Source organism: Lepidochelys kempii, chromosome 11, assembly GCF_965140285.1.
Source record: "Lepidochelys kempii isolate rLepKem1 chromosome 11, rLepKem1.hap1, whole genome shotgun sequence".
In the NCBI taxonomy this organism is placed as follows: Eukaryota; Metazoa; Chordata; order Testudines; family Cheloniidae; genus Lepidochelys; species Lepidochelys kempii.
The window spans coordinates 18,511,819-18,530,710 of NC_136390.1; the positions used below are offsets into that span (position 1 = coordinate 18,511,819).

The 18,892-nt window shown below is 41.4% G+C and overlaps 1 protein-coding gene across 8 annotated transcripts in view; it reads left to right on the plus strand.

The window, feature by feature from the left end:
* Positions 1 to 379: 379 nt before the first annotated feature.
* RAB3GAP1 (RAB3 GTPase activating protein catalytic subunit 1) overlaps positions 380 to 18,892 on the plus strand; it is a 49,736-nt gene continuing 31,223 nt past the window's right edge. For 4 of the 8 annotated variants that reach the window (XR_012154220.2, XM_073305326.2, XM_073305327.2 and 1 more), the window contains exons 1-6: positions 380 to 565; positions 645 to 700; positions 3,073 to 3,148; positions 6,502 to 6,634; positions 15,899 to 15,977; positions 17,952 to 18,071. Coding sequence is in view for 7 of the 8 variants with exons in the window: in XM_073305326.2 (XP_073161427.2) it covers positions 518 to 565; positions 645 to 700; positions 3,073 to 3,148; positions 6,502 to 6,634; positions 15,899 to 15,977; positions 17,952 to 18,071 (512 nt within the window). In the remaining variant the exon portion in view is untranslated. Of the gene's footprint in view, positions 701 to 2,533; positions 2,568 to 3,072; positions 3,149 to 4,518; positions 4,562 to 6,501; positions 6,635 to 15,898; positions 15,978 to 17,951; positions 18,072 to 18,892 lie in introns of all 8 variants that reach the window. The other 4 variants (XM_073305331.2, XM_073305329.2, XM_073305330.2 and 1 more) reach the window with 4 other exon arrangements.

Genomic DNA, 18,892 nt, shown 5'->3' on the forward strand with positions numbered 1-18,892 from the left:
AAGGCTGTCTCTCAGGAGGGATGTGTGTGTAGGAATAGGGCTGTCTCTGAGGAGGGGTGTGTGGGGAGGGACGGAGCGGAGGGGCAGGGCTGTCTCTCAGGAAGGATGTGTGTGTTGCGGGGGGGGTGTCTGTGTAGGAATAGGGCTGTCCCTCAGGAGGGGTGTGTGGGGAGGGACGGAGCAGAGGAGCAAGGCTGTCTCTCAGGAGGGATGTGTGTGTAGGAATAGGGCTGTCTCTGAGGAGGGGTGTGTGGGGAGGGACGGAGCGGAGGGGCAGGGCCGTCTCTCAGGAGGGATGTGTGTGTTGCGGGGGGGGGTTCTGTGTAGGAATAGGGCTGTCCCTCAGCAGGGGTGTAAGGAGAGGGTGGTCTCGGAGCGGGGAAGGGAGGCATCGGACTGGGCTGAGAGCAGCGGGTAGCTCTGTGTGCGAGCCCCAAAGCTGGGGGCATTTCCAAGGGCTCTCTCGCTGCCCCTCCCCGCCGTCCTGCTCCTGCCCTCGCCCTCCTCCCGTGATCCTATGCGCGCTACTGCCCGGTGGCTGCACAAGATGGCGGCGGACAGCGAGGTGAGTCTCCCGGCCCGGTCCCCCGCCGATTCCTTGTAGCCCGCCCGCACTCACCGCCTTTCCCCCTCTCTCTCCGCAGCCCGAGTCCGAGGTGTTTGAGATCACGGACTTCACCACCGCCTCCGAGTGGGAAAGGTACGAGACCGCCGCTCCGGGCTCCGCATCTCTCACCCCTTCCCCGGCTGCGCGTCCTGCCCCCCGCCCTTCCTTGCGGTTAGCGCCCCTGCCCGGCTTTGCACGGTTAGGGGAAGGGGCCCTCGGAGCGGTACCCAGTGTAACCCCCGATGGGATGATTGCACAGCGCGGCGGCGTCCTCCCCCGCCCCGGCAAGCTGTTGCCTGCCCTCAGGAACCCCTGGGAAAGGCAGTATGGCCTCCCGAGTCCCGCTCCTTCCCCTGAGGCCCCGGCGTCGTGACTCCTGTGGTGCGGCCCCACACGCCTTAGCGTTTTTGGGACCAGTTTCCCACTCCTGTTGTTAACCCCGGAATGGATCTACTTGTGGGTGTGCTGGCGCAGGAAGCTGGCAGCATTTTAACCGTCCTGTTGCGTAGGTCTGACCGAATCAGGTCTAAATGATCCCGTGGTAAAATAGCCAGTGGCTTCCTGGAGCCTTCTCCCTCCATGCTTCTCTCAACTGCTGTCACCGCTGAAGGAGAACCAACAGTAGGGTGTCTTTCAGAAAAGCTAACGTAAAGACAGTTCTTCAGAGCAGGAACTGCATTTTTGCGATATTACTCCATTGCAAACACGATGTCAGTGTTTAATGTGCACTATGGTATTTCCTGTGTTCAGTTCAGTGCAGAGAGATGTGCTTGTGTGGTTAAATACCATTATCAGTTTTGCCTGGGTAAATATTTGACAGGGAACAATTTATCTTGTTTTGGAGTGTTAGAAATTTAGTCATCTTTTGTTGTTTGCTTATTTAGAATAGTAATCTGGACAGTGTACAGAATGGATTTCTGCAAATGACACAAACTGGGAAGTTGATTGAAGTGCTGGTTTGTTTGTATGCAAATGGAATGAGCACAGAAGAAAATTGACATTTTGTAATTAAGGTTGATTGGATAGTGAGAAGGTGCTGTCCCAACCATAAGAATAATTCTGAGTTGGAATATTGAAATGTTAATAAAACATACATGAGGCCTAATCCCATTCCCAGTTAAATCAATAGAAGTTGGATTGACCCATCACCAAGTTTGTGTGTGAGTGAACTCCCTTAAAGTGAACATATTAATGTAAAGTACCAGAAAATAGATTATAAAGAACAATCTTACATTATCTACATGATTTTATAGGCCTCTTCCATCTCTAGTTTTCATGATAGAAGCTTAGTCCTCTTTCAAAGTTTTATAGTCTGCTTATGTGTTAAAATCTAAATTTGGGTTCCTATTTGAATAATCCATGGTATGGAATTTTGTTTGTTTAAAGTGAATATTTCTAATTGATTCAAAATATTTGGAGGGCTTCTGGTGATTACACTAAGGTTTCAAAGAATGAAGTCTGCCAGGGAAAAAAAGTACATACCAGAATCTCTTCCCATTATTTTTAATAATTAGTTTAAGTATGCATTTTCAGCTGTTGGAGACTGAGAACATCACTGTTTGCAGCTAGTGTTGATTTATTGACTCTTGCATTTGTTGGCTTGGTCATTTGGATTTCTGATATTTCTGAGCAGAATGAAATCAACTGGGGAAAGTGTTTGTTAGCTTGCTGTGAGTTACAAAGTATGAATTCAGTTTCTACTAAAACTCATCCAGAAAGCTCAGTAGACTTTCTAAACTAAGAATAACTTTTGCGGGGTTTATCGCTGTCACCAGAATCATAAACTAAAATTACAGCTTTATATCTGTATGGTGTGTTGTGTATATTATTTGTTAATTACAACTTTGAAATACTTGAGAGAGAGAGAGATTTCCTGCTCAGACTCTAGCCATCATTCTCTGTTCCATGCTTCCCCTTTTTGTTCAGATACTGGATGATGTAAGCAGCACTGTACTGTACAGTAAGTAGGTTATTTTAAAATTAACTTTCCAAGTGTATAATTCCTGAGCTGGTCACTAAGAGAGACAAAATCATTCTGTTTACAAATTACTTAAAATTTACAATACTATTTGGGTATCTGTAGGTACATCTTTGCCTCTCTGCTCAATGGAATGTTTGTGCCTATATCCTGTAGATCAGATTGTGAGCCCCTTTATTTTACTGTGGTGGTCAGTGAAATGAAAATCTGAATGAAGTGTAATTTCCCCTGAAATAGAAATACTGAGTGGAACTATGCATGTGAGTAGTTCACCAGTGTAAACAAGAGGCTCACAATCAGGCACTCTGTGAGAGTAAGGCTTAGTATAAATGAAATAGAGAAAAAAGAGAACCATTTTTTCCCCTTGTAATGAGTTGTACAGTGCTCATTTTTCAGGAATTTCACTGTATTGTACTGTCACTTTTTGCAAAATAAATTCTAATGTAAACTCCGTTTAGGAAATACTAATAATTTTTCTCCCCGCTAGATTTATTTCAAAAGTTGAAGAAGTTTTGAATGACTGGAAACTTATTGGGATTTCTTCAGGCAAGCCTCTAGAAAAGGTCAGTTTAATTGCTTCTGAATTTCTGTTTCATAATTGGAGATGGCATGTAATATATAGTGTGCATTCGTATTTACACTTCAAATTTCCTTGTATTTGGCGGACTAAACTTTGAGGTTACTTACAGCAAGAACAGTTTTCAGTGGGAATTTTACTTGAAGAAATGAATCTGTGTGGTCAAAATTAATTGTAAAGTTATGGAGATATTGTTATATTGTTATATATGTTAGGTTGGTAATGAGTAGACCTTTGTGTGCTCCAGTGTTCTTGTTCCTGGATTCAGAGTGGGAAAGGCATTGTCCAGGTTCCCATTTGAGTTCTCAAGGATCTCTGTTTTCCCTTCACTCCATGGCACTTAACCTTTATGATGCACGGATAAAAGTCTCACATGACTCCTTAGAGCTAGTCAATATTTGTCCGTATTTCATTACAGAGGATGCAGTTGTGGCTCAGGCACTCCACTCCCTCAAAGTCTAAAAAATACTTAGGGTATGTCTACAAAAATAGCGGCACAGCTGAGAGCTCTCCCATTGGCATAATAAAACAACCTAGGTGAATGGCAGAAGCTATGTCAGTAAGGGAAGCTCTCCTGCCAACATAGCGCTGTGCACATGAGTGCTTATATTGGTGTAACTTGTGTTGCTCAGATGGGTGGTTTATTCACACCCCTGAGCAACATAAGTTATGCCGACACAGGCTGTAGTGTAGACATTGCCATAGTCTTTGCAGACTTCCTTCTCTGAGCTTAGTACACCAGAGAGGAAACTACCCAGATATCTTGCACAGCAATGCAGAGAAATTCTTCTGTACTGAGTGGGCTGGCAGCTACATTTTTCAAAGGGAGTTTTATGAAACTAAATTTGGTGTTCAGGACGCTGTTTTCAGGGTTAAAACTTGGTTATCTAATCAAATACTTTCAATCTTAACTATTAATATATTCCTACACGTTAAGGTTGAACTTGTCTCTTGAGTTGTGTAGTCCAATAATCTAGTGATAGGAGCCCTATAACAAGTAAGAGGATGGTGCAAATCAAGGAATCCTCTAAATAACTTTGTTTAAGCATTACTATATAGAAAAGTAGAATTGTTGTTAATCATACATATGCAATGTTACTTAGTGATATTTACAGTCAGCGTTATGCAGATATATTTTAAACAATGGTCTGACTACTGTTTCTTCATCTGAAACTTGATTGATGTTTGTTTTTAATACACAGAACTATTTACAGTTCTCTGAAGAATAGAATTGTGTAATTACTGAGGTCAGATTCAAGATGAATATTAGAAACAGAAAAGTATTTCACACCAAATATTGGAACCAAGCAGTATACAGTAGACATAATCTCCTAAAGGAGCTGTTTTGTCTTTCAGCACAGCACTGGTGAACACTGAAATCTGTGATTTTGTTGGAGAGGTATACAAATGCCTTTGAATTGCAAGATAATTCTATAGGCTGTTTATTTAGAATAACCAGACCTTTGAAATGAACATGCTTGATCATAGGAAGATTTGTTTTAATATTTTAACTTTGTAAAGCGTTTTGGGACTCCTTTTTTATTAATCTATGTAAAATACGTATTGTCCACACCAGAAAGATTAATTCTGTAGGTAATACTTGCAATATACTTTATTGCTGATCTAAATGCCCTCTAAGCTGTGTGGCCACGCATCAGGCAATCAAGGGCTGCACAGGCTGGTATAGGTGCCTTTCCCCCAGCCCTGGAGTGGCTGTGGCTGGGGAGAGGGCTGGAGGGAGTCCTCTTTTCCTGCCGCAGTCCCGGGGCAGCCTGCGCCCCTGTTATGCTATACAAAGCACACAGGGTCTTTTATAAGAGAGAAGGCAAATATGCCATATTTATTGAAAATACAACAGTTAGCATATGCTTTTCAGTCACACAAACACATGCACACAAGTCCTGCATATGGTCTTTATAGTTACCAGTCTGTAGTAGCTCAAGTCAATCTAATAGCCAGTTAGATGGAGTACAAGTGAGGAGCTAGGCTCTGTCGGTCGTGATCCGATGCTCTGCAGGACTGAACCCAGAGTTCCCTGGCAAAACACCCCATCTTTATCGTTGTAAATTCCCATTTGAGTCCATGCATTTTGCAATGTCAGCCTGTAATCATTAGTCCTTAAGTGGTGTTAATCTTGGGGTTTTCTGCTGTTATCATTTGATGGTTATTGTCGGGCTTCCCATCGTTATCTCCTATTTGTTGTCTTGTCTTCGGGGGTGCCTGCCTCACCTCTGAGGTTGTCAGTGCTGCTAACATGTTTAGCCTCAGATACAATGGATATTTTCTGATGGTCTCCTGGTATTTCCAAGTCTCTCACTTTTTCTTGACCATCTGGACATTTGTGATGGCTTTCACATCTTATCTTTTCCTGATGCATGCATTCCTCATTTACACAAAAAGTCTCTCACAGAAACCTTCAAAGGTATACAGAATACACTGTAAATTAAGTCTTGCTAAATCTTATAACTAAAACAGTTCACATTGGGGCTTCAGGCCCTCAACATTTCTCTAACCTGTTTATTATAGACACAATACAAAATCCTGTCATTTACTTACTAAACCTTAAAACAAAGAAATGTATATTTAACTAGAGTGCCTAATTTGTAATACATATAGGAAACCATAGTAGACATTATATCTTATCCTAAAACAAAAGGGTGACCATAATCAGTCATAAGGACTGTTCTGGTCTGTCCCAGCCTTAACATCAGTACAGACACTGGCAGTCTGTCAGATGCATTCCTACCAATGTCCCAGAGGGTCATTCCTTTCTGCTATTCAAAAAGGGTGGCTGGTAAAATGAAATCAAGACATACATTAGTACCTCTATTCTTATAGTACAATTATAAAATCCTGCTCCTACACCACAAACCCTGCATTCCTGGCCTCATTCCAGAGCCCGCAGCCCCGTCCAGAGCCCTTACTCCCCCACACACCCCAACCCTCTGCCTCAGCCCTGGGCTTCCTCCTGCACTCCAAACCTCTCATCCCCAGCCCCACCCCAGAGCCTGCATCCCCAGCCAGAACCCTAACCCCCCACACCTCAACCCTCTGCCCCGTCCCTGAGTCCCCTCCCACACTCCAAGTCCCTCCTCCCTAGCCCCACCCCGGAGCCCGCACCTGCAGCCAGAGCCCTCACTCCCCCCACACTCCAACCCTCTGCTCAAGCCTTGGGCCTCCTCCCACACGCCGAACCCCTCAGCCCCACCCCACATCACCTCCATATTGATGCACATAAAATTCATTCCACACATGGATGTAAAAAATGGGAACATTGTTGTTGAAGGTTAACCTAAATCTTCATGACCGAATAATATCGTATCCCTTTTCAATATACAGGGTGTATACACCACTGGAATATGGGAGGAGAAATCAGATGAAATTTCATTTGCTGACTTCAGATTCTCCATTACTCATCATTATCTTGTGCAAGAAGCCAGTGACAAAGATGGGAAAGAGGAGTTGGTAGAAGGTAAATGATTGTTCTTTTAATTGGTATAGGTATAGGGTAGATGGCATTCAGAAATTACTCTTCACTGTATCATGATAATGTAGTATGAAATTTGCAGCACATTAATTTGACTTGTCTAGAAAGGTCAGAGGTCTGCAGATTATGCTCTCAAACCACAAGGTGCATGTCTGTTTGTTCAAGTATTTTGCAAACTATAGTTTCCATGTAGTATTGTTAGTTCGTTCTCCCCAAAGAACTTGAGTTGTTAGGTTATAAAATTAAAGGTCCTTAAAATTCAGCTGTCTGGCTGTTATCTTGGTATAAAAGGCAAAAATAGCAAGTGTTACAGTTTTAATAAAACTTGTGGATGTTCGGAACAGTGTTGATCACTCTCTTCTTAATATCTCTGGGAGGAAACCTGAATCTTATGTCCAGTTGGGTCTTTTTAAATCTAATGTAAATACTGAATGTTAGCATTTTGCGTTAGTGAAACATTGTGGTAGTGATGAAAGAATATATTGTAGCCTAACAAACATACCAAAGCTTTATAATGGTATGCTTTGTTCACTATAACATTTACTCTTTGACACGTTAACAAATGCTGAAGCAGAATTAAAGCTGACAAACCTACATGGTTTAATTATTTCATTATGAAAAGGACGTGAATGTGTGTAATTGCAGTTTCCAACTACACTGTCCTCTAAAGGTTTCTCATCCCTATGTAAACCTTAAAATCAAAGTACAGTAAATTTAGCTCCTCCCCATTTACCCACCAACTGTAAAATACATGCCTCAGAATTTGAAACTGTCAAGAACAAGTAAATTTTCAGTCTCATTATATTAACATCTCAAAGCCCCTGAAGACTTCTCTTCTTTTTCAGACATGCAAATGATAGCCAGTATATGTTTGCATTATTTGATTGTCAATGTCCTTGCATGGACGGTCCCTGTTCTAGCTCTCTTTCTGATATATCTTGACTAATGATTAGAAATGGCCATAGCAGGAGCATCTACTATTATGGTGATTTCCTTAATGATGTGTTTCAAAACTGTTACAGATTAAGGCAAGAAATATTTTTTTTCCAAAATATTTGGTAGCTATGCCTTCTCAGTAGAAGAAAGTCCTTTTTAATTTAAAGTTACATTAGTGCTAATGAATGCGCTAGACTGACAGCTGTGAAGGTTGAGATGAGGTATGATGGAGCTGTTGAGTGATGCCATTACAGTACAAACGGGGATAAACAGTAACACCATCAACACGTTAAAATGATCACTTTGAAATATTTGCATTAGTTTCTGTTAGTTTAATGACCCTCTCTTACTATTTCAAAACATAAAGTTGGATTTCTCTGTGACCTTAAAGCATCACAATGACAATCTAAAGGGTAATAATCTAATAATAATTTTGTACAGATATTGAAACGTGATAGCAGTGGTGACATTTCTAGTCAACGTTATCACCATCTTGTTCATCATTATGATCTCTGTTGAGGGTGCATGGGTTACCAAATTCTTAATTGTCTTGGCATGTACACAGTTCTCTGCAGGGAAGATTGTTTTGACTACTGACACAGTTGATTGTGCAGTGACCGCTACTGGTACAGGCACAAATAAGGTCTTGTAGAAGCTCAGATGCTGTTGGGTCCTTGAAGAATACAGGAAGTAGTTCATCACCCCCATTTTTCCATCCATGTTGCAATGGTATTCCAATATCTGTTTTACCTGTGTATGAAGACATCCAAATCTTTGTTTGCCAAGGTGCTTTTTTGACATGCTCTTCAAAGCTATCCTCACATGGTGAGAGTTTGGCCAATGACTTTTGATGGCTAGATTGAAGTGCAAGCAATTCAGGTCTCTGTGGATCTCCTCTTCTTTCTCGCTGTCGTCATACAGCTCTGCTGCCACCTTCTTTGCTGCAGAAATTGTGGCTTGGCCATCACACTCTGCAAATTTGTCAAGGTCTCTGAAGTGATAAGCTCCCTTTGTTTTGACAGCTCTAAACACAAATGCTTTTTTCCCCTTGTACCAAGTAGGGATGATAGTGTCATATCCTGTTAATGCGTGTACAGCACAAAGTATGCTGCAAAAGTCAGGAGTGTGTCACAAATTGCATGTACAGGTATGAAGCATGGTGCCTAATTCCAGTCCATACGTTAAATGTGTTCAATTTTATGAAAGTAGCGAAGAGCAAGGACCAAAACATCTGTATCAGGTGACCTATTTACTGTGGTTCTTTTAAGATCACAAAACTCAGAAGCCATGTTGGCACATTTCGCATGCAGAAGCATCCTTGTATCTGTTTCCTTTTGAGTACTATACGAGTCCTTGGGCTTCCTCAGCATTTCGATTGGTGATGACTTTGCTGCTTCATCATTGGAAAAGCCTCCAGCAAGGAGGAGTGTTTGTGTTGGGTGTGCCCCTACACTCTCGGGTTCATTTTGACCCATATATTCAGAGGAATTGTAAAAGTGACTGCTTATTGGATACCACATTTAGAAACTTTTCCATTGAGGCATAAGACGTCCACCAATCATTTGGTATTTCTTGCATCCAATCTTAGATCCTGTCTGGTGCTGTTTCTCTGCAGTTTTCACAGAGCTACTGTTGTCATATATGTCAGAAACTTTGATTACAGAATTAGCTTTGTCAAATCCCTTTAGGGCCTGCCTCATGAACTCAGCAACCAATTAATCAAATGTGTGGAATTTGTCTCCAGACATCATTTGTAAGACAGCCATAGTATCTCTGATATACATGATGGTTTCTTTGTCGCATGCTGTCATAAATATAAAGGGAAGTGTAACCACTTTTCTGTATACAGAACTATAAAATCCCTCCTGGCCAGAGGCAAAATCCCTTCACCTCTAAAGGATTAAGAAGCTAAGATAACCTTGCTGGCACCTGATCAAAATGACCAATGAGGAGACAAGATACTTTCAAAGCTGGAGGGGGGGTGGGGGAAACAAATGGTCTGTCTGTCTGTGTGATTCTTTTGCTGGGATCAGGTCAGGAATGCTCTTCAGAACTTCTGTTAAGTTAGTAAGTAATCTAGCTAGAAATGTGTTAGATTTCCTTTTGTTTAAATGGCTGGTAAATAAGCTGGGCTGAATGGAATGTATATTCCTTTTTTGTGTCTTTTTGTAACTTAAGGTTTTGCCTAGAGGGATTCTTTGTTTTGAATCTGATTACCCTGTAAGGTTATTTACCATCCTGATTTTACAGAGTTGATTCTTTTACTTTAATTAAAATTCTTCTTTTAAGACCCTGATTGCTTTTTCATTGCCCTTAAGATCCAAGGGTTTGGGTCTGTGTTCACCTATGCAAATTGGTGACTATTTTTATCAAGCCTTCCCCAAGAAGGGGGGTGTAGGGCTTGGGGGGATATTTGTGGGGGAAGATGTCTCCAAGTGGGCTCTTCCCCTGTTCTTTGTTTAACACGCTTGGTGGTGGCAGCATAGGGTTCAAGGACAAGGAAAAGTTTGTACCTTGAGGAAGTTTTTAACCTAAGATGGTAAGAATAAGCTTGGGGAGGGTCTTTCATGCAGGTCCCCACATCTTTACCCTAGAGTTCAGAGTGGAGAAGGAACCTTGACACATGCTCTTAGGTCATGAATCCTTTCAGCTAGAGCTTCCAGATGATGCCCTAATTCAGCTTTGTCTGTTCTTCTCATTGTTCCATCAGCATGGAAGAGGGACATAGGCCCAGGTCCTGTTGGGTGACGTAAGAACATCATCTCTGCATCTTGTTAAGGACAGGGGCTCTGTGGAAGCCAGTTTCTGGACTTGTAGCTGCTCTGATTGTCCATCCCTTGCCAGATATTTGTTCGTTTTGGCCATGTCGGCAAATGTTTTGATGCCAGATTTCTTGGTGGGGCTGAAGAAGCTATGTGTCCCATTAGAATCAAGTACACCTCTCAAAAATCTTTCCATTTGTTCTTCACCAACATCTACTATTTTCAGTGGAGACTGGTACATCTGATGTTACATGCAGTCCAGTGGATATGTTGATAAGTGCCCGTGGATATGATTCAGGGTAAATGGGATTGTCTTAGTGCTGATGACATAGTTGTCAAGAGCAGTAACTGCACTGAAAAGGGATGAAGAGCATGAGGCAAGGACTTGTTTGTGGACTTCGTCTTCACCACTTCTTGTTAGGTCACGTCTTTCTCTCACAGTATTTGCATATTCACAATATGAAGCTGTGTATTGTCACCTCTAACACTAATACTGGCCTGTGTATAAATTCTGAATTGAAAAACTACTTTCTAGAATATTTCAGATGCTGGTACTGCGTGCATAGACAACTATACATGAAAACATTCTACCAGAGAGGCAAAGTGGATGAAGTTATTTCTTGACCAACTTCTGTTGGTAAAAGTGACAAGATTTTGAGCTCCACAGAGCCCTTCTTCTGGTCTGAGAAAGGTAAACAGAGTGTCACAGCTAAATACAACAGATTGTTTAGCATAAGGAGTTAACACATGTTGCAAGAAACCATTCAAAATGAAGTGGGCAATTAACACCTCTGCAGTCATAGGACAAAGAAGAATAAGGCCTTTTCTACACTACAACGTTTTGTCGGCAAAAGCTGCCTTCTGCTGACAAAACGGGAGGTGTACATACTACAAAGCTACTTTTGGTGGCAAAACTCTGCTGTTTCGTCAACAAAACAAAACCACTTCAAAAAGAAGCATAAAGCTTTTTGCTGCAAAATTCAAGTGTTAGAGCATCAGTGTAGACACTGCTGTTTGTTTTGTCGACAAAGCTGGCTTCCACCTGTATCCCACAATACCTGTGGTGACTACTCTACTCACTGTTTTGATTTCTGCTGCCCTGCAGGCATACGCCCCTCCCCTTTCAAAGCTCTGGGAAGCTGACAGCTGAGCGTGTTTCTCCCTTTGGGGAACAAAGAGCAAATAATTAACATGGAATGCTCCTGTTCGGCTCTGCACTAGGAACACAGTGGTGCTGCTGCGGGCAGACTGCTGCTGCTGGTGGGGGTTGCTTTTGGGTGTATGACTGCTGTGCTGCTTTGACATTCCTCAGAACAGAGAGCTCACAGAACTGGACAGGGTGCTGCTCCCAGCAGCTGAGGCGGTTGTGGGAGAACTGGGAGGGAATCACAGAACTGCAGGCAGAGTGGGCTGCTTTGGGAGAGACTGCTGAGCAGAGATGGGGGCTGAAGTGGTGGGGAGGGTGTCCCCCTGCTTCAGGATAGGTCGGTCAGCCTGCTGTCTCCCCTACCCCCCCACCCCCTTCAGTTGAAAGAGCATCTGACAATCTACTAGGATGCCCCTGGAATGATGGGATTGACAAACCTGCATCATGTGACACCTTACCTGCCCCATGAGACATTGCAAACCCTTACCAAAGCACCCTGCAGCCAGTTGCACAGTGGGATAGCTATGCACAGTGCACTGCTCTCTGTGTCGATACAAGACTTGTTAGTGTGGATGCACACTCCCGACACAAGGATCTAGTGTGGAGATGCAACAGCGGTTTTAATTAAAGCGGCATAACTTTTCCGACAAAACTTTGTAGTGTAGACAAGTGGGTTACAGGTTGTAACGAGACATAAAAGCAATGTCTCTGTTGAGCATGATCTTTGGTGTCTAGCAGAATTATGAATTTAAGCTCCTATGCTTGTCTTTTTAACATGTTGTGTAGGTTTCCTTTGAGGACGAGGTCTGAGAGCTCATATATGGAAGTTGTCATTTTGTGAAAAGTGTTCATCCACAGGTGATAGGGTTTTTTTGTCTTACGGTTTTTCTGTATGAGCTCATTAGAAAGTGTAGTGATAGTCTAGTTTCACCCACCTAGTTGTTGGGGTGTGATCTCATCCGGTGCATCAAATGCCCCATCACAATATGTAGTGTTAGGGCCCATGGATCATGAAAGGTATGCTGCGGGGGTACTGATTGTTGTAGCAGTGGAGATATGGCTACAAGTTTTGCATATGTTGTTTTGGCAAGGTATGGTGCCATTTTGAGTTGGTTTGTCCTGGTCTGTGGGGAGCTTGCTTCTGATGATGATCTTTGTGAAGTAGGGGGGTTGTTTGAAAGTCAGAAGAGAGAGTTTTGGAAAGATTTCTTTTGTCACTTTTTTTTTGTGGAAATTCTTCCTCAAGGTGGCGCATGAAGAGGTTGGCATACAGGACAGCCATCCTAGTACCCACGGCTGTTCCCATGTTTTGGAAAAGCGTGTGTTTGTTTAAATGTAAATTTTTTATGGATATGTGAGGATGAAATGGATGAGTTTGATGTGTTTGGATCGGATATCTGACTGTACATTGTTTGCTACATATGAGGTAGGTAGGTGATGTCTTTGTGATGAGGGATGGTGATGTATAGCAGTGGTTCTCAAACTTTTGTACTGGTGACCCCTTTCACATAGCTAACCTCTGAGTGTGACCTCCCTCCCCCTTATAAATTAAAAACACTTTTAAATATATTTAACACCATTATAAATGCTGGATGCAAAGTGAGGCTTGGGGTGGAGGCTGACAGCTTGTGACTCCCATGTAATAGCTTTGCGACCCCCTGAGGGGTCCTGACCCCGAATTTAAGAACCCCTGGTATATAAGGAGTTGGTAAGGATGTTATGAGAGAGGTGGTTGATGATGTGGAAGTTGGTTGTGTCCAGGAGGAAACTTGCCCTTTGTGTGGTGAATGGTGTGAGGACGATTTCTGAGAGTCCTGATATTCCTTAGGTGAGAGTTCTGTGGCCAGGTATGATGGGTCTGCCTGGGTTTGTGTATTTTGGGAAGCATGTAGGAGGTCCCTTAGGTGGGTTTGTGGGGGATGAGGTTTGGAGTTGTTTAGGGAAGGCTGTGAATATGGTTGTGGGATCTTCTTTGAGATCTTTATAGTTGGTGGTGTCAGAGTTGTTGGTTAGTTACCATGGTTGAGGATTCTGATGGTATACCCTTTGTCTGCTGGTTTGATCACTGTTGGGTGGTTGGATTTCAAAACTGTGTAGCTGACCTTTTTGGCAGTGAAGGGATTGTGGTGGATGCAATGCTTAAGGATTTCACAGGTGATTTCCCCCCCTACCTCCACCCTCTACCCCCACCCCCTCAAAAGCAATCAGTGTAATGATCAAGTATGTGGTTTCCTGGGTTGGTGGGTATCCAATCAGATTTTTTTTCTTATAACTGTTGGTGGGGTCATGGTAGTTGTGGTTGGTGTTGTCTTTGTTGTGAAATAACTCACTGAGGCAGAGTCAGCAAAATAATTCTTCTAGTTGTTCATATGTTAGTATGGTATCGGGTTCGGTGATGGGGCAGAAGTGCAGTCCCTTGGAGAGTAGTTTTGATAAGCTGATGATACTGGGGAGTCATGTACTGTCCATGTGGTGGGTCCTAGTGTCATGGGTTCTCCCAGAAGTGGTATTTTGTGGAGGAGGAGTTGATTCCACTCTTTGTTTTCGTGTTTGTTGTTTTGGATTTCTTGTGTGATTGCCAAGTAGGTTTCTTGAGTTCCACCCCCACCCCTTCCAGGGTGGGAGCATGTGGTGATTTCTTGTTTGAGGTGGTCCCTTCTGGAGTACATGAACTGCAGGAGATGGTTCCTCTTTTTTTTTTTTTTTTGAAGTCCTTTTGCAGAATGTTGACTCCTTACAACAGTCTGTAACATATTAATTTTCCTTTGTCCCATGACTGCAGAGATGTTAATTGCCCATTTTGTTTTGAAGTTCACCATGTGTTATGTTAACTCCTCATGCTTAACAATTTGTTCCATTTATTTAGCTGTGACACTGATTACCTTTCTCAGACCTGAAGATGAGCTCTGTGGATCTCAAAAGCTTATTTCTTTCACCGACAGGAATTGGTCCAATTAAAGATATTGTCTCACTCACATTATCTCTCTTGTATCCTGGGACCAGCATAGCTACAACAACATTGCTTGCAATCTTCTACCAGGAAGACTAGATGCTACATTGTATGTACAAAAGCTTACAAATGGAAAAGCCTTACTTTTAGGAATTCACCTACATTTATATCTAGTCACTTTACAGCACAAACTATGGGCATGCCATCTGCTGATGCACAAACTTCAGTGTGAGACTGATCTGGTCAGCAAATTTTGATTGAAAATACAGAAAACGATTATCACTTCTGAGATACTTTAGCAATTAAAAATGTGATATGAAAATATTTCATGTAAATATATTACAAAATGTTAATATTTGCCATATACTAAACAGCTTCACCATTTTTGGAAAAAAAATACTTGTCTATGCGAATCTAATACAAATCTTTTAATGCGTTGTTGTTTGGTAGCTTTGACCAATAAACACCACATTAAAGTGCTGAAATTAACTTAAACAGTAAATACTGTTGTCATAGTCACATTGCAGTGTTTTTGGAACTGTGCAAAAAAAAGATACTTTTTCCACTTTGGGTACCATTGTTTCACCTTGCCTACAGGCCTTATGGCACCACTTGACAGCTGCATATTATACCTCATCTAAATGTACATAAAATAAGCTTTCAAATGATTATATGGTATGTGTAGGGTGGGTACATTAAACTCCAAAAACATGGGCCTTTTTGGACAACTGCCTCACAGCTCCAAGGAACACATACCATTGAGTAGTAACAGTGCAGAGTTGAATGCAGTGAGCTGAATTTTTTTTTTAAATTGAGCATTATTTTTAATGGTCATTGTCAGGGTAACACCACCTAGATTCTGTGGTGATTAGTGCTGGTCTATTTAAAATACATTGATTAATGGGGCCCAAAGTATTGCCTACTTCAAGAAACTTAAGGTTCCACTGTTCTGCCTTCTTGTATATCTTTCCTTTGATTTTTTTAAAGGAACAAATTGTATTAAACACCCAAAAGGCAATAGACAGACTTTTTGCACATATCTCTTTTTACATGAAGGTATCATGTAGCATGGACAGCTACCTGCAGGAGGTCCTGTGGCTGTGAGTGATGGATCCCAGAAATATGTTGGTTACAGTATAGGGCCTCAAAGAGGGAGGAAAAATCTGAAAGCAGTAAAAACAGGAAGGCAAGCTCTAGGTCCTTAATAGGGATATGAAGTTTTTATTACTATGCTAGGAACTAAATTGTAGTGTGAAAAAACATAGAGGTAAAATTGATTTTACTGGAGAAAAGTTTTCTGTTCCAAAGATTCTGTTCTAATATAATGAATCTCAAAGACTTCTTTAAAGAATAAATTCAGTTAGAAAATTCTCTTTACTTTCACACACACAACAGATTTCCGCTTGACATAGTAAAAATATACCGACACTTAACTTTATCAAATTGTTTCACAGATGCCCTTCCGTTATCTATGCAAGACTTGTTGTGCATGAACAATGATTTTCCTCCTAGAGCCCATTGTCTTGTGAGATGGTATGTATGCATTCTTTAGTCTGTTTTCTTCTATATTACAAGTAACATTTAAACGTATATCATAATTAAGGCCCTACCAAATTCATGGTCCATTTTGGTCAATTTCATGGTCATAAGATTTTTAAAATAGTAAATTTCATGATTTCAGCTATTAAACCTGAAATTTCATGGTATTGTAATTTTAGGTGTCCTGACCCATAAAGGAGGTAGGGGTGTGTGTGTGCGCGTGTGTGTGTGTGGTGGGGGGATTGCAAGGTTATTGTATGGAGGGTTGTGGTACTGCTACCCTTACCTTTGTGCTGCTGGTGGCACTGCCTTCAGAGCTGGGCAGCTGGAGAGCGGCGGCAGCGGCGGCTGACTGGGGGCCCAGCTCTGAAGGTAGAGATGCTGCCAGCAGTGGCGCAGAGATAAGGATGTCATGGTATGGTATTGCCACCCTTACTTCTGTGCTGCTGCTAACAGGACGCTGACTTCTGAGCTTCTGGCTAAACCGCTGCAGATCTGAAAGCAGTGCAGAAGTAAGGGTGGCAATACTGTGACCATAACTCCCCCCCCCCCCCCCCCGCCATCATAACTATGTGACCCCCCCCCCCCGCAAAACTCCCTTTTGGGTCAGGCCCCTCAATTTGAGAAATGCTGGTCTCCTTTGTGAAATCTGTATAGTATCAGGGTAAAAAAAAGCACACACAAGACCAGATTTCATGGTCTGTGGTGTGTTTTTCGTGACCGTGAATTTGGTAGGGCCCTAATAATAATTTGATTTTCAGTGATCAGATTGGGTATTCGTTCAGCGTTCATTGTGTCAAGATTTGAGCCTTACAAAAATAAGCATCACTCAGTGTTTGGAACATTTAGCTAATTTAAAATTAGCTAATGATTTAAATTAAAACGAAAGCGAAACGCTTTCAGTGTTTAAAATCTTCAAATGACACTTAGTGGAATGTGTACTAAAATTCAAGATGGTTAAATACATTTCAGACTGAAGTCTTCCAAGTATTAGTTTCTTTCATATCAGAGCAAGACATAAAATAAAACTTTAAGATGTATTTTTGTCATTCATAATTTTTTGTTTTGTTTGTACTACATTTAAATAGACACTGTGTTCCTTTTGGTTTCTTCACTCTGTTCTGCAGTGAAGTAGAACTAGTGCTATCACAAGTCTCTTTGTGGCCAGAGTATGATGTTACAAACTCAGGATTATGTCTTGGCTGCAGACGTGGGTAGAAGGAGAATGGCTTTATTTAATTCCAGATCACTTAAAGAATAGAAGTGGAAAACAAAGTTATTGTCAAATAAATTGCTCTTTGCATAAATGTTGTGTTTATTTACCTTCACAAGAAAGTAATATAGCCTTATGCAAGCTTTTATATGTGACACTAGGAATAAATGAAAAGCATAGCGATCTCTGCCAGAGTGAATAATATATGCTGTCTTCTTTTTTTTTTTTGTTTTTGCTGGCTGAATTTCAGGGTGGAGTACATCACTGCACATGTTGCAGGGTACTTATCAGTTGTCTAATTATCTTTTATTTAGAGCAGTGGTTCTCAACCTATTTACCATTGTGGGCCGCATCCAATACTACCTGTATGGCCCTGAGGATGTCACATGAGCTGTAGCTCTGTGCTGATTGGGCCGCAGGTTGAGAACCACTGATTTAGAATGTAAGTAATGACATATAATGTGCTGTGGTACACTAAGTGTAAAAATGGTTATATAAAAAGAAGTTTTTAAATGTGTAACTTTTAAAATATTTGAAAAATGAACTGAAAATCCAAAATGCACTTTAATAGTTTGGCTTTTTTTCAGGCCTCTTAAATATTTAAATCCGTGCTAATTAATTGCCACTGAATTACTACCACAATGTGCACTTGTCAAGTAAATTGGTGACAGCTGTACTCTAGTCTACCTAGGACTGCCTCAAGAATACGCAATTATTTGTCACATGTAACTTACTACAAAGGTTACCTTTTTTAGGTATGGCTTACGGGAATTTGTGGTTATTGCTCCAGCAGCAAATAATGATGCAGTTCTTAGTGAATCCAAATGTAACCTTCTTCTGAGTTCAATTTCGATTGCATTGGGGAACACTGGTTGGTAAGTGAAGTGCTAAATGATTACGTATCCAGATATTACTTTCATTATAATTTGGAAGATGCTTTATAGTAAGGAAAATTGAATTGATAGTAATAACATATACTGTAGACAGTCTGATATTGCCAGAGAAAGAAACAAAAAGTTGTGTCTCAGTGGAAACTTGGCCTAACCTTAATAGCACAGGATTCTTTCAAAGATAACTAAGATTTTAATGCACTGAACCATATGTATGACTTCTGTTCCGTAGGCTTTCTTGTTTAATATAAAAAACATAAGAGTAATTAATTGGTCTGCAAGTCATGATTTTCATAGAAATATAGGGCTGGGAGGGACCTTGAAAGGTCATCTAGTCCAGCTGTGTGTGCTGAGGCAGGACCAGGTATACCTACACCATTCCTGACAAGCGTTTGTCCAACCTGTTCTTAAAAACTTCCAATGATAGGGATTCCAGAACCTCCCTGGGTAATCAATTCTAGTACGTAGCTATCCTTATAAGGCTTTTTCCTAATATCTAATCTAAATCTCCCTTGCTATAGATTAAGCCCTTGTCCTTTGTTCAGTGCACAGAGACAACAATTGATCACTGTCCTCTTTTTAACAGCCTTTTAACATATGTGAAGACTCTTGTCAGGTCGTCCTCCTGTTGCCTTTTTCTCATGACTAAATATACCAATTTTTTTTTATTTTTATAACCTTTCCTCATAGGTCAGGTTTTCTAAACCTCTTATTTTTCTGGCTATCCTCCAAATTCTCTCCAGTTTATCCACATCTTAATGTGTGACACCCAAAACTGGACACACTTTCAACTGTGGCCTCACCAG